The sequence below is a fragment of the Hyla sarda genome, chromosome 2 (genome assembly GCF_029499605.1).
Source record: "Hyla sarda isolate aHylSar1 chromosome 2, aHylSar1.hap1, whole genome shotgun sequence".
Lineage (NCBI taxonomy): Eukaryota > Metazoa > Chordata > Amphibia > Anura > Hylidae > Hyla > Hyla sarda.
In genome coordinates, this window is record NC_079190.1 from 200,171,268 (window position 1) to 200,185,210 (window position 13,943).

The 13,943-nt window shown below is 40.6% G+C and overlaps 1 protein-coding gene across 2 annotated transcripts in view; it reads right to left on the minus strand.

Annotated features, from left to right (window-relative positions):
• Positions 1-573: 573 nt before the first annotated feature.
• Positions 574-13,943, minus strand: part of TAB3 (TGF-beta activated kinase 1 (MAP3K7) binding protein 3) — a 111,600-nt gene continuing 98,230 nt past the window's right edge. For both annotated transcript variants that reach the window (XM_056556146.1, XM_056556145.1), the window contains exons 6-8: positions 6,787-6,876; positions 3,999-4,106; positions 574-3,353 (exon numbers count right to left, since the gene is read on the minus strand). In XM_056556146.1, the coding sequence (XP_056412121.1) occupies positions 3,214-3,353; positions 3,999-4,106; positions 6,787-6,876 (338 nt within the window). In that variant the 3' untranslated portion in view covers positions 574-3,213. The remainder of the gene's footprint in view (positions 3,354-3,998; positions 4,107-6,786; positions 6,877-13,943) is intronic.

The following is a 13,943-nucleotide window of genomic DNA, read 5'->3' on the forward strand; positions in this document are numbered from 1 at the left end:
GGTGTATTACCTGTGTCAGAAATTACACTCGCGGCGATCTGTCTATTAATGCAGGTACTACAGCTCCCATCATGGAGCAGTGTGTGCTCCCTGTTGGGAGTAGTAGTACCTGCAGGTAAGAACAGATCACAGCAGGTATCACTACTGACACCAGCTGCGATCGCCTTGTCTATTCCAGAGATGGAGTGTCTCTATACAGCGCTTGCATCTCTGCACTATACTCCGGCCACTCACTCATTCATATTTCCCGCTGAGAGCTGTGATTGGCTGCAACCATCTGGCCAATCCCCACTCTGGGCGGAAATATGAATGAGTGATGTTCTATTCACATCACTGGCAAGAGTACAGAGCAGAGATGCGAGCGCTGTATAGAGCCGCTCCACATCTCTGCTATATTATGGATGATCGCATCCTTTTTTTTTTTTTGGTACTCAACAAATTTTGGGTACCAAAAAAAAAAACTACCAAGGTGCAATTTCAACAAAAATGAAAAAAAAACACAGAAAAAAAAAAAAAGCCAGAAAAAACGCAGGAAATTGCACTGCTGTTTTTTCAGGCGTTTTTTCAAACCAAAAAACTCAGGACAAAAAACCAAGTAGAAACTTAGCCTAAGGCACAAAGAAGGAAAGTGGGTACTTTTTGGTTGTGGTTAACCAATCAAGAAGAGTCAAATGGGGAAGTATTGTGATATTCCTTTGTTGGTGATACTGTGTCTTTATTTAAAGCAGCAGGTACACATAATTCTGCAGCAATACAACCCCCCCTATCTAGTTTGGGATATTTATCTGACATGACCCCAAAACACACCACATGATAATAAAAATCATTCAACAAAGAGAGAGGTGGAGTGCTTCGTCATAATTTGTTACCATTTTTTGGAACTGTCTAATTCTTTCGTTTTGATGCATTTGATAGCTTTGCTTTTAAAGCTTTGCAAATTTTAGAATGAAAATTAAACAGGATGCTCCAGGGAAGTACAGATAAAAAAAAATAAAAATAAAAGCCACCACACTACCTGGATATGTTCCCTTAAAGGATTCTGCCTGCTATGCATAACTCCTGTGGCCCCTGTTGTCTTTTCTGGTTGCCTGATATTCTTTGCAATCCTTCACCTCTTCTTCAGCATGAATACTAAATTTCCCTGAAGCTATGGCAGCTCTGTTCTCCCTGTCGTTCAGCTCCTCACAGCTCCCTCTCTGAGAGCAGCTGCCACCCCTCTTGACTGTGAGCAGAGAGATAGTGTCTGACTGGCTAAGGCTGCACATACCTCCCAGCTAAAGGAAGCATTACTTAGTGCAGGGCAGAAACCAGTGGCCTGTTTCTCTCAGGCGGGCGGGGGCTGCTTTCAAAGAGGGACTTGGACAGAGACACAGTGGAAGGCTGGATGACATATTTTCCTCACTCCTTGCATGTAAGTGTATGAATAATATGTAGACAAATAGGTAGGTAAGAGCGAAAGGATGGTCTATAGGTTTAGTTTACCAAATTACCCCTTTAAGTAGCTGTGTTTAAACCTTTGACGGATACTGATAACTTACAGTATAGGCATATTTTAATAAATGTTGTGACTACATATACACATGCAGTTTATTTCGATATGTGTGAAGCATTTCAGTTTAGACTAGATAATAATGGCAACAGGCTCATTCAGGCTATTACGGTAGTTACACATACAATTTAAGATTTCAAAAAGATTTAAAAAAAAATCTAAAACCCCAAAACTATTGTTCTTAGAAAAAAATTCAAGACTTACAAGTCAACTCAAATACTTTGATTTCACAAAAGAATTAGGTGCTTTATTTTTTTTTTTTCAGCCACTTGCATGATGCAAACCAATCACCTTGACAATACAAGAATTTAGATGCATTAAAAGTACCAGTATGAATTTTTCAACCATATATTTTTTAATTTATCATGTATTTTGTTCTAACAAAAAAAGAGAAAACATTAAAAATATTACCTTAATAAAAAAAGTATGCAGTGCACAACATTTCTAGATCTGCCTTCACTTTTATAAGTATGCTCTTTCACAATGTGCAAATAACACAGCTAGTTTGACTCTGGCGGTTTATTTGAATTAAAGTCAAGTGGGTCCATTGAGGGCACAAAGTACCTTCTTTGCTGTAAACATCAAGCAGTTTCACAAAATGGGAAGCTCAACAGCAGGTTGGGGTAAAAAAAAAAAATGACAAGGACAATGAAGGAAACAGAAAATGTGTGTATCCATACACACACACACACACACATACATACACCACAGGTCTGGAAACATCCACTTTTTTGTGAGACCTCACAATCCAGTGAATAGTTAAAATAATGCTGTAGTATATAATACGATTAGGTGGACAACTGCTGATAAATATACAATATATAGATATATATTAGTGTATACATTTCGAAGAACGTAAATCAGCGCTTGGCAGAGGTGCCATGATTAATCATACAACAGCCTAACAGCTTTGGGGAATCACTTCAATAGGAATACAGACTTAATACATGCAGTAATATTTTCATCTTCAGCTTGGTATATATTAAAATTGTGAACATAACCAGTAGTTTGATGATACAGCTTGCAGGACACAACACAAACTAAAAAGGAAAAAAAAAGAAAAAAAAAAAAAAAAGATCTGCATTATCACATCAGATAATGTGCTCTAAAAAGGTAAGGCTAAAACCTTGATTTCTTATCACCAGCAACATTTTAGAACAGCATTTTATCATTTTGGATGGACTTAATTACCCTGAAAAAAGCAGCAATTATGTCTCTGTGAATATGCTTTATAAGATATTTTATACTACAACACCTGCTCCCTGCCAAAGTCTTCATTCAGTAGGATACTTCTGGGAAGCAGAAAGAATATTTTGCTCATTCTGTCTTCCACTTCATGAATCAATTAATTGGTCTACAAAAACTGCATCCTCAAGCGCCCCTCCACAACATCTCGTCTTCTGGAGAAGAAACCAAATGACCAGCATTTTGAAACCTCCATCATTTTACGCACAAAATTGCAGAGAGGGTTTTGGTGGATCACCAACAAAACTGTCCTGCCACTCATTAATATAACTTGTGACCAATGTATCTCCAACTGCAGCTCTGGAGTTGGGCTCAGCTTGCGGATTAACTTAAGAGTAAGGTCCCTTACTTTCTCGTGCATGCTAGATAGTAGTATCTTCATAAAAACTTCAAGCAAAGTGAAGCAGTAGGCGGCGAGCTCAGGTGAACCGAGGCATCTCACACTGCTCACATCGATTTAGTGCCGGATGATTGAGAAAAGTACAGCTATTGCAGTTCCATGGAGACCCTTCAAAATCTTCATCTCTTGCTGGTCTCTGATTGGGTCTGTTTCTATTAGCTGGAAGACAGACAATGTCATATCATAAATAAGACTATATACAAAAAGAAAAAAAAAAAAAAAAAAAACTTATGCCCTTATAGAAGTAACTCTAGAAAAATAAATTTGATAATAAACAAAATAAAACTATTGCAAGTACACCATAATTCTGGCACAATCTGTGCAAAAACACCGTGCCACATGATCTACGCCACATTAATTATATATTTTAGAAACTCTCTACTGGGTCCCTAAAAAGGGGTGTGGTCTTGTTATATGTGGGCTCTGCTTTTGGAAAACAAGAGCGGTTTAAAATAGCTGCGTGCCACACATGCACCAAAACTCTGGCAAAACTCTTTATTATTTATTAAGACTCTTATTTATTAAGACTACAACAGAGCCTGAGTCACTTTGACTGTCTAGTCTAAATTCACACTGTCTAAGGATTAGAGAGTTTTAGTTTAGTAGTGGTGCAATCCTACATTACATAGGCCTCCAACATAACACTGTGACACTCTAAACCCAACCTCTTATACAATGACCCTGTCCCAGCTTAACAACAAAACAAGGCTGCACAACAGATTTTATACAACTGATATAAAAATGTATAGAAGTTAAAAACTGATTAAGAGAACAGTATTCCAATCAAAATTCTAACCGACATACCAATGTCCACAGCACTTGGATTGGGAATATCAGGTGGCTCAATTTTTAATTTTGAGGTCACACTTATTCTTCTGGCTTTTCGTTCCCCCGATGAAGACTCAGAAGATTCTTTATTAGAAAGAAAAAAAATTTAATGAATTTCTCTCAAATTTGGAATCCTAAAAATACTGATTGAGAGTTCTCAGTAGATGGAACTTTTAAATGACGAACATGGGGAAAAAAAAAAAAGATAACAAAACTTTGCTACCTAGATCTCTTCATCATGGATGGATGGACACAATATTAAAATGGATTAACAAATTAGAACAGTAAGGTGAATAAAACAGAATCATTAATAAGAGGGGAGTAGGGGAGGGGGAAGGAAAAAATGTGGGTCTTTTAAGTTTGGCTGTAGGTGTACACAGTTATGTACCACTGATGATGCATATAGTAAGTCTAATAATTTGGTAAAACAGTTACATTGGATAATACATTTCAATACTCCCTTGTTCCTTCGACAGGTCAACAATTAAAACAATTTCTTGTGTCCTAAGTGTGACAAAGTGAACCTGTGGGGATAAGTGTATACACCTACAGCAGTGCTTAGAATACCCAAATATTTATTTATTTCTACAGGGGAAAAGAGGGGAGTAATTCTTCAGATACTGTGTAAAAACTGGCCTGAAAAGAAGACCTAGGTAGCCTTAAATTGTTGCAGTTTGTGATTATTTTCAGTTAGCTATTGAAACCAATCAACTGCTAAGTTCTCACATTTTTTTTTTTTTTTAATTCCTACTGGCTTACACAGTACAAAGATAACTTTTTTCATGGTGTATTCACATGTACATTAACATTATCCTGTGCATATTTGATGATTTGATGCTGCATATTTGAAGCTGCAGAATTCAATGTAAATGAAAAAATTATACACTTTACTTTTTAAATATTAAAAGGTGTCGAGATGATTATTGACTGTTGAAAAACAAGAACACAATTAGGTGGTCTCTATGCTCTAAAAATTGAGAACACAATTTAACCCCTTAAGGACTCAGGGTTTTTCAGTTTTTGCACTTTCGTTTTTTCCTCCTTACCTTTTAAAAATCATAACCCTTTCAATTTTCCACCTAAAAATCCATATTATGGCTTATTTTTTGCGTCACCAATTCTACTTTGCAGTGACATCAGTCATTTCACCCAAAAATTCACGGCGAAACGGGAAAAAAAATATAATTGTGCGACAAAATCGAAGAAAAAACGCCATTTTGTAACTTTTGGGGGCTTCCGTTTCTACGCAGTGCATATTTCGGTAAAAAATGACACCTTATCATTATTCTGTAGGTCCATACGGTTAAAATGATACCCTACTTATATAGGTTTGATTTTGTCGTACTTCTGGAAAAAATCATAACTACATGCTGGAAAATTTATACGTTTAAAAATGTAATCTTCTGACCCCTATAAAACTTTTTTATTTTTCCACGTACAGGGCGGTATCAGGACTCATTTTTTGCGCCGTGATCTGAAGTTTTTATCGGTACAATTTTTGTTTTGATCTGACTTTTTGATCACTTTTTATTCATTTTTTAATGGTATAAAAAGTGACCAAAAATAAGCTTTTTTGGACTTTGGAATTTTTTTGCGCGTACGCCATTGACCGTGCGGTTTAATTAATCATGTATTTTTATAGTACGGACATTTACGCACGCGGCGATACCCCATATGTTTATTTTTATTTTATTAACACTTTTTTTTTTATGGGAAAAGGGGGGTGATTCAAATTTTTGTTAGGGAAGGGGTTAAATTACCTTTATTAACACTTTTTTTTGCAGTGTTATAGGTCCCATATGGACCTATAACACTGCACACACTGATCTCTCATGCTGATCACTGGCGTGTATTAACACGCCTGTGATCAGAGTTATCGGCGCTTGACTGCTCCTGCCTGGATCTCAGGCACGGAGCAGTCATTCTTCGATCGGACAACGAGGAGGCAGGTAAGGGCCCTCCCGGTGTCCTGTAAGCTGTTCGGGACACCGTGATTTCACCGCGGAGGTCCCGAACAGCCCGACTGACTAGCCGGGAGAGTTTCACTTTCACTTCAGAAGCGGCGTCAGCTTTGACCGCCGCTTCTAAAGGGTTAATACCGCACATTGCCGCGATCGGCAATGTGTGGTATTAGCCGCGGGTCCCGGCCATTGATGAGCGCCGGGACAGACGCGATGTGATGCGGGGCGCAGCGCGACCCCGCTTCATATCGCGGGAGCCGGCGCAGGACGTAAATATACGTCCTGCGTCATTAAGGGGTTAAAGGGGTTACTTAAAGCATACTTAAGGGCAGTGTTAGAGAACTTATATACACATGAATAGTGTTTTGCAACAGAAGTCTCACACTAAATATTGGTTCCCATTGTAGCAAAATGAATTGCAAATGCCTGAAAGGCAGCAAATAATATTAAGGAGGCTTATTACATTGTTATGCATGGCTATAGCTAATAAGCATGTACAGTAAATGCATGCTTTTTCAACAGAACTGTAAACATGAAAGATTGCCCAATAGGTCAGGTGCCACTTATCCTGCAGTAAATAAACTGAAACCAAGCAGGAAAGAGTAAACATACAGGCCCATGTTTCTCCAGAGTGCTGCATCTGGTCCAGAGTCTGCAAGGCTCATAGACAGGATAGTCTGACAGTCTAAAATGCTAAGGTCTATGGAAAACTACAAAAGTTTATGTAGAGAAAGACACTGGGTTCCAAACCTACTTTTGCCCCCAAATACATCTTTTCTAACGTGTAATATTGTAAAAAATACCTTTTTTACATGAGTTGGGAGGTACAGCAGGACCAGGAGCTATGTTATCATAGAAGTTGCTCATTGCCTTTGCATCAAGTTTGCCCACTCCTATTAAAAAAATTAATTAAAAAAATAAAAATAGTAAATCATATTAGTTTTAAAAACTAAAACACTATACAGAAGATTGGTGTGAAAAAGAGTAAAACTGTACAAGTGAATAAATGAAACCAAAAGAAAAAAGAAATGATTGACATTCTCTATATTCACAAGATGCAAAATACAATAAAATTAGCTTCTTGTTCCTAAGGCCTCTTATCTTTTTCTTGACTTTTCTCATTACAAACCAAACATCAACAACAGAAAGCACCAGGAAAAAAAAATCTATTTTAGATATTTTCTAAATTAAAACATATGGCTTTAGGTAGCCTTTGTATACCCCCTTCACTTTATTATCCCTGTACAATAATGTGCAAGTCACATTCGGTTGTAATGATGTCATTATATGCTGACATTACTTTAGAGGAAACTGACAAAGTCTATTCATGTTCTATGTCAAGAATATAAACAGGTGTGGTGTAGGACCAGAACAACAGCATCATGAATAGAGAATCTTATCTTGGGATTTTTTTATTTTTACGTTCAATAGATTTTTATTGAGGATTTTTTGAAGAAAATTAAACCAAGAAACAGAGACAGACGCAGTTGTCAACAAATAAAATAAAATAACAAGTCCAGAATTTGACTAAGACATAAAAATTCAGACAACCAAGGGGAAGTGAATCAATAAACGGCAATTCGCATAGGAATGCAGTGGTTAGAACTAGACGAGAAGAGAGCAATACGATGCATGTATACAAAGGCGAGTAACATGTGTACAACCCATGCGTGTCATTCAAGGTAGGGTATGTAAAGTTGTGTCACAAGGTGACCAAATATACGTGAAGCCTTGTACCGCAGCAATTTAACTGAGCTGAAAAAATAAAATAGAATAGTAGCCATGTCTGGATGTTAGAGGACTAAGTACAATGTTAAATGCTAAATATCGTTACAAAGGGGGGAGGATATCCATAAAGTCCATCGTGATGTGAACTTTTTCATGTTATTCGATCCCCAGGCTAAAGTCTTCTCAAATGAGTATGTGGTGTTCAGTTTTTGTATGATAGTGTCTCTAGCTGGGACATTAGGGGTTTTCCAGTGACTGGTCAGAGATGTCTTGCCTATAGTACAATTGATACAGAAAAGGTCTCTAAACACACAATAGGAATGTGAGCAACTCCCACAAATAGTAAAGCCAAGGCAGGAGACCAACCCATGGGAGACTGCAGTAATTCATCCACTAGGAGCCTACAGTCATTCCAGAATGAGGTAAGAAAGTGGGCAAGACCACAGGATATGATATAGAGAGCCTACATGCCCGCACCCCCTCCAACAGCATTGGAAGGAACCCGGATAAGCTTTGGCAATTTTGTCAGGTGTGAAGTACCACTGTAATATAGTCTTTTAGGCAGATTCTATATGGGAGGAACACAGCAGAGCGCGGTTAAGACATTTAAAAGCACGATTCCACTCAGCAGTCTCTTTGGTTATTGCCAATTCTCTTTCCCAGATTCTCAAAGGATAAGTTTATTTGCAAAAATTCCTTTGTAGCATAGTAGAATAAAATGGCTTGAGACCTTTAAGGGGAGAGGAGAGAAGCTTAACAGTGGAATTGTCAACGCTCAATGAGGTCTCATTCAGAGTAGATAAAAGATGGTGTATTCTTAAGTACTTGTAAAAGTCTGATTTGTGGATGGCATATTAATGTTGAAGGAATTCAAAGGTGTGCATTGTGTCATGTTGATAGAGATGGCCTACTGTGAGGATCCCCTTAGCTAACCAATTTCGGATATCCAAGTCTGGTGAGGAGAACTGTAACAGGGATAATGGAATAGTATATTTATCTGAGATGTGCAATTTGCATAAAGTGGATAAGTAATTAGTCTATGCTATATGAGAGGCCTTCACTATGGGGTTGGACAGGGAAGGTAAGGGGATGTTCCATGCAGGTAGCAACAGGAAAGCAAAAGGAGAGACAGGGAGGGATTCTATGGGTAGCCACGGAGGGAAGTGCTTGGGTGCCCACCACTGCTTTAGAAGTGATACTAATGTGGAGATACAATTACTTTTTATATCTGGGGTGCCGAGTCCTCCCGCGGTTTAAGAACGTAACAAGATATTAGCAGCTAGCCTGGGTCTTTTATTGGCCCAGATAAAATTAGTTAGTGTACGTTGAGCTGTTGTGAAAAAGTTAGTAGGGAGTGAAATTGGGAGCGTACTGAATGCATATAGTAGCTTTGGGAGCATGAACATTTTAAAAGCGGCGATTCTGCCCATCCAGGAAATAACAGATTGCGAGAATGTATTGGCGTCTTTCTGGATGTCAGCAAACCTATTAGGTTCCGCACTTTTTTTTTACATGAGTGACAGATGGGTGTACATGGGTGACAGAGTGGGTGTACATGGGTGACAGTTGTAAAGCAGTGTACATGGGTGACAGAGGGCTGTAGAGGAGTGTACATGGGTGACAGAAAGCTGTAGAGGAGTGTACATGGGTGACAGAGGGCTGTAGAGGAGTGTACATGGGTGACAGAGGGGTGTAGAGAAGTGTACATGGGTGACAGGGGAGTGTAGAGAAGTGTACATGGGTGACAGATGGATGTACATGGGTGACAGAGGGGTATAGAGGATTGTACAAGGGTGACAGATGGGTGTGGAAGAGTGAACATGGGTGATGGGGGCATAGGGGTGAACAGGGGGTGGACATGGGTGACAAGGATGTGGCCAGAGGGGTGGACATGGGTGACAAGGATGGACAGGGGTGACAGAGGGTTGGATGTGGGGGTGTACATGGATGACAGGAGGGTGGACATGGGAGACTGGGTCAGAGGAGTGGACAAGGCGGACATGGATGACAGGGGGGGTGGACATGAGTGACGGGGGGGGGGGGTAGAGGGTGGACCTGGGTGACTGTGGTGGTGGTGGTGGGGGGTTTGGACAGGGTTGAGAAGGGGTAACAGAGGGGTGGAAAGGGTACAGTACCTTAAGCAAGCTGGCCCGTGCAGCTTGCAGTTCCACAGCAGGCACGGAGTCCGGTGCAGAAGCAGCTTGTTCCGCCCCAGGGCACCATTTTCGTCTCACTGCGCCGCAAGGGAGAAGGGGGCACAGGGGGACGCTGTGTGCGCAGTGCGCATGCAGGCTTCCCTTCCCCCTGCGCCGTCAGTCATAAGCGCACAGGCCTGGGCGGGACATTTAAAAATAAATAAATAAAATCACGGCAAAACCCGCGGCACGACGGGCAGTGCCGAACGGCACACACATGTGCCGCGGCACCGCGGTTGGAAATCACTGGTCTAGAGCTAGAACCAAGGCTGGAGTCTCAAATCTCTCAATATGGTGAAAGATATGTAATAACCTTCTAGTATTATTCGATGTTTGGCGTCCTGGTATAAACCCTGATTGGTCATTTTAGATAAGACTAGGGAGCGTAGAAGCAAGTCGTGTGGCAAGTAGCTTGGCAAATATTTTTAAGTCCTGGTTCAGCAGGAAAAGTGGTCTATAGTTTTGTGGAGCTTCAGGTGCTTTACCGGGCTTTAGAATAGTGGTCATTAATGCTTGTAAGTTCTCTTTAGGGAGGGAACCCAAGGAGATAGCTGCATTCTAGAACTCCATTAGAAAGGGTGAGAGGCTATCACTGAATGCCTTGTAATAAGAGCTAATGAATCTGGGGCTTTGTTGAAAGGAAGAGCACGTATCACTTTTTGGACCTCAGAAACAGTGATTGGGCCATTTAGAGACTCCAATTGGGTAGGTGAAAGCGAGGGCAGACCTAATTTGCTTAAAAAAGAGTGAATTGCCTCTGAAGAATTAGGGAGGGAAGGTAGTGTATTTTCTAGATTGTAAAGAGAGGCGTCAAAGGTCCTGAAACCATCGGCTTTGTCTTTTGGGGTATATAGCTTACGTTTAGAGATGGGATGGATCAGGGAAGGGATACAGGATTTTAGTTGTTGGGACTTAAGACGGGCCGCCAATAGTTTGCCCGCTTTATTATCTTGTGAGTAATACATGGACTTGGTCTTTCTGAACGCCTTCTTGAAAGAGGTGAGCATATGACACCTAAGGTCATGCCTGAGCGAGAGAAGTTGGGATGTGTAGAGACGGGAGGGGTTATTTTTATTGAGGGATTCCAGGTGATGTATTGTAGTAAATAGGGAGTTGATTTGGTTCTCTCTCTGTCATTTGAGTATGGATCCGTATTTAATACGTAACCCTCTAATATATGCTTTGTGGCAATTCCACCTCAAAATGGGGCACAAGACAGAGGGTCTGTTGAGCTGAAAATATTCATTAAAGGGGTATTCCAGGCAAAAAAAATTTTTTATATATATCAACTGGCTCCGGAAAGTTAAACAGATTTGTAAATTACTTCTATTAAAAAATCTTAATCCTTCCAATAGTTATTAGCTTCTGAAGTTTTCTGTCTAACTGCTCAATGATGATGTCACGTTCCGGGGGCTGTGCATGATGGGAGAATATCCCCTTAGGAACTGCACAGCTCCCGGGACGTGATATAAAAAAAAGTTTTGGCCTGGAATACCCCTTTAATGTAATTAATTAAGTGTTTAGAAAAAACTTTATGTGAGAGGAGGAATGGGTTGAGACGCCATGTATGTGACTTTGGGGAAGACACTGAATCATCTATCTTAACCGAGACCGAAGCATGGTCTGACCATGACAATACGCCTATGTCAGAGGCCAGTACGTGGGACGTTAATGAATTATCAGTTAATATCACATCTAGTCTCGTGTAGGAGAGATGGGCCGCAGAGAGATGAGTATAGTCACGCTCTCCCGGGTGCTGGAGTCTCCATATATCATAAAGTTCATTCTCCCAAGCCCACGGTGCTAAAGAGGCAGAGGATAAACGAACAGGGAAGCCCCATCTGTAGGCAAGCTTTGCTGATCGTAGTGCCTGGATTATTGGCTGAAGATCTCTTCGGGCTTGGAGAGTGGCAGCTGATAGGTCCGCATAAATGGATATTCCGTGGAGAGGAGCAGGGAGACCTCCGTTTCACCTGGAGTATTCTATGAGTCTCTCTTTCATGGTAAAGAAGTAAACTCGGGCCAGGATATCTCGACTTCGGAATCCAGGCCACGCCCCCTTTTATTTTATACTATGACAAAGACCTTTACATAAAGTATGACTATCATAATGTCAGTATGTTCTGTGAATAAAAGATTAGCAAAGCAGCAAATACAAAAAGTGACAACCAATAGATACGGTATATATTTCCTACATAAATTATAATGTAAACCTTATTTACCAAACAATCCATTTGACTTCTGATTTACTAACATATAGCCAGTTTTAAGTTTTAGAGGGAAATCCTCCTTAACAGTGAACATGTTTTGTACATCCTGGTCATACACTAACTTTTCAAAATCAAATAAAAAATCCAGGGCAGTAACTGGCCTGAAAATGTTAGTGAGAAAGAGATTTATTATACAATATAATGCAAACTTTCACTGAAGGGCTTTAGAGACCAATTCAGCACAAGGTACACTCCTAACAGAACCTGTGTGTGTGACATAGGCTGTTAGGAGATTTAATGTGAAGCCAGTAAATATTAATAGATACCTACAACAAGAACTCTGCAGTTTATTCGCACATTCATTTCCTTTTGTAATTTTATTGTAAAGTGGTCCCTCAACAAACTATGGATCCTACCTAAAGTAGCCTCTCAAAGGCTATCCTAAGTTGAATACAGCATCAAATTATGATGTTTCCCTGAGGCCAGAAGTCAGCACTGCTGACTTCTGCCACAATGGGTCAGATGCTATCGGACTGAAGCAGCCCCCTGGCTGCTTAAAGGGTTACTCTGGTGGGAAAAGTAATTTTTTTTTTTTATTAACTGGTGCCAGAAAGTTACACAGATTTGTAAATGATGTCTATTTATAAATCTTAATCCTTCCAGTACTTATAAGCTGCTGTATGCACCAGCGGAAGTTCTTTTAGAATTTATTTTCTGTCTGACCACAGTGCTCTCTGCTGACACCTCTGTCCATGTTGGGAACTGTCCAGAGAAGGATAGGTTTGCTATGGGGATTTGCTCCTGCTCTGGACAGGTCCTGACATGGACAGAGGTGTCAGCAGAGAGCACTGTGGTCAGACAGAAAAGAAAAGAACTTCCTCTGTAGTATACAGTGGCTGATAAGTACTGGAAGGATTAAGATTTTTAAATAGAAGTAATTTACAAAAAAATAAAATTCCACTGGAGTACCCCATTAACATTGTAAACTGCCACCTGGAATTAAGCAGTCACTCAGCAGAGCTGCTTCTTAGATATACCACCAGGGTGCTTAATCAATATGCTGCCATCAGTGTCGGCAGGATCCTGTTCATTGTGACTGGCAACACAGAACTATATGCAGATGCAGCAGAGCTAAATCGGTGTTAATTTTTATATGACCTCAATATAAAACATACTTAGATCTGCTACTCCTTTCAGGGAGCACCAGTTACACACCACAGCCCCGGACCAGCTTGGATCACGGAGAATAAGGAAAGGACCCCTGTTTCTTGTAGTCCGCTGCAGTGACACCAGTTGCTCTAGAGATGCCACCAACTTCAGCAGCTGGTGCCGCTACCAAGGAGGAGTCCTGCAGGCCAGTCCCTGAGTTCAGCTGCTGAGCAGTTCCCAATGACTAAGAACATGAAGTGAGTGTTAAACCATGTGCTGTCTTCCTAGGCTACCACGACTGGATGGCACCTGTCAATGGCTTCAAAAAGCTCGGGTACCTCTCTTTCTTCCATGACACTTGTAGGGTAATCTCTGACTGTATACAGCAGCGTTCCCCTAGTTTAGAGGGGACACTTCCCAGAGTCTAACTATGGCTTACATGCGTGTAAAAAAGGGAGGTTGTAGTACCCCTGCATAACTACAACTCCATTCCCTGTCTATGGGACTGATAACTGAGCATAACGATTGGGTACCACTATCGTTTTCCGTGCCATGTGGGGGGGGGGGGGGGGGGATGAATGAAGCGGGGTGATGACGCAGGAATACCACTGCTGCATTCACAGGAGGCCCGAGAAAAGAGGTCTAAGAGTGCCCCTTGTAAATGGAGTAATAGTACAC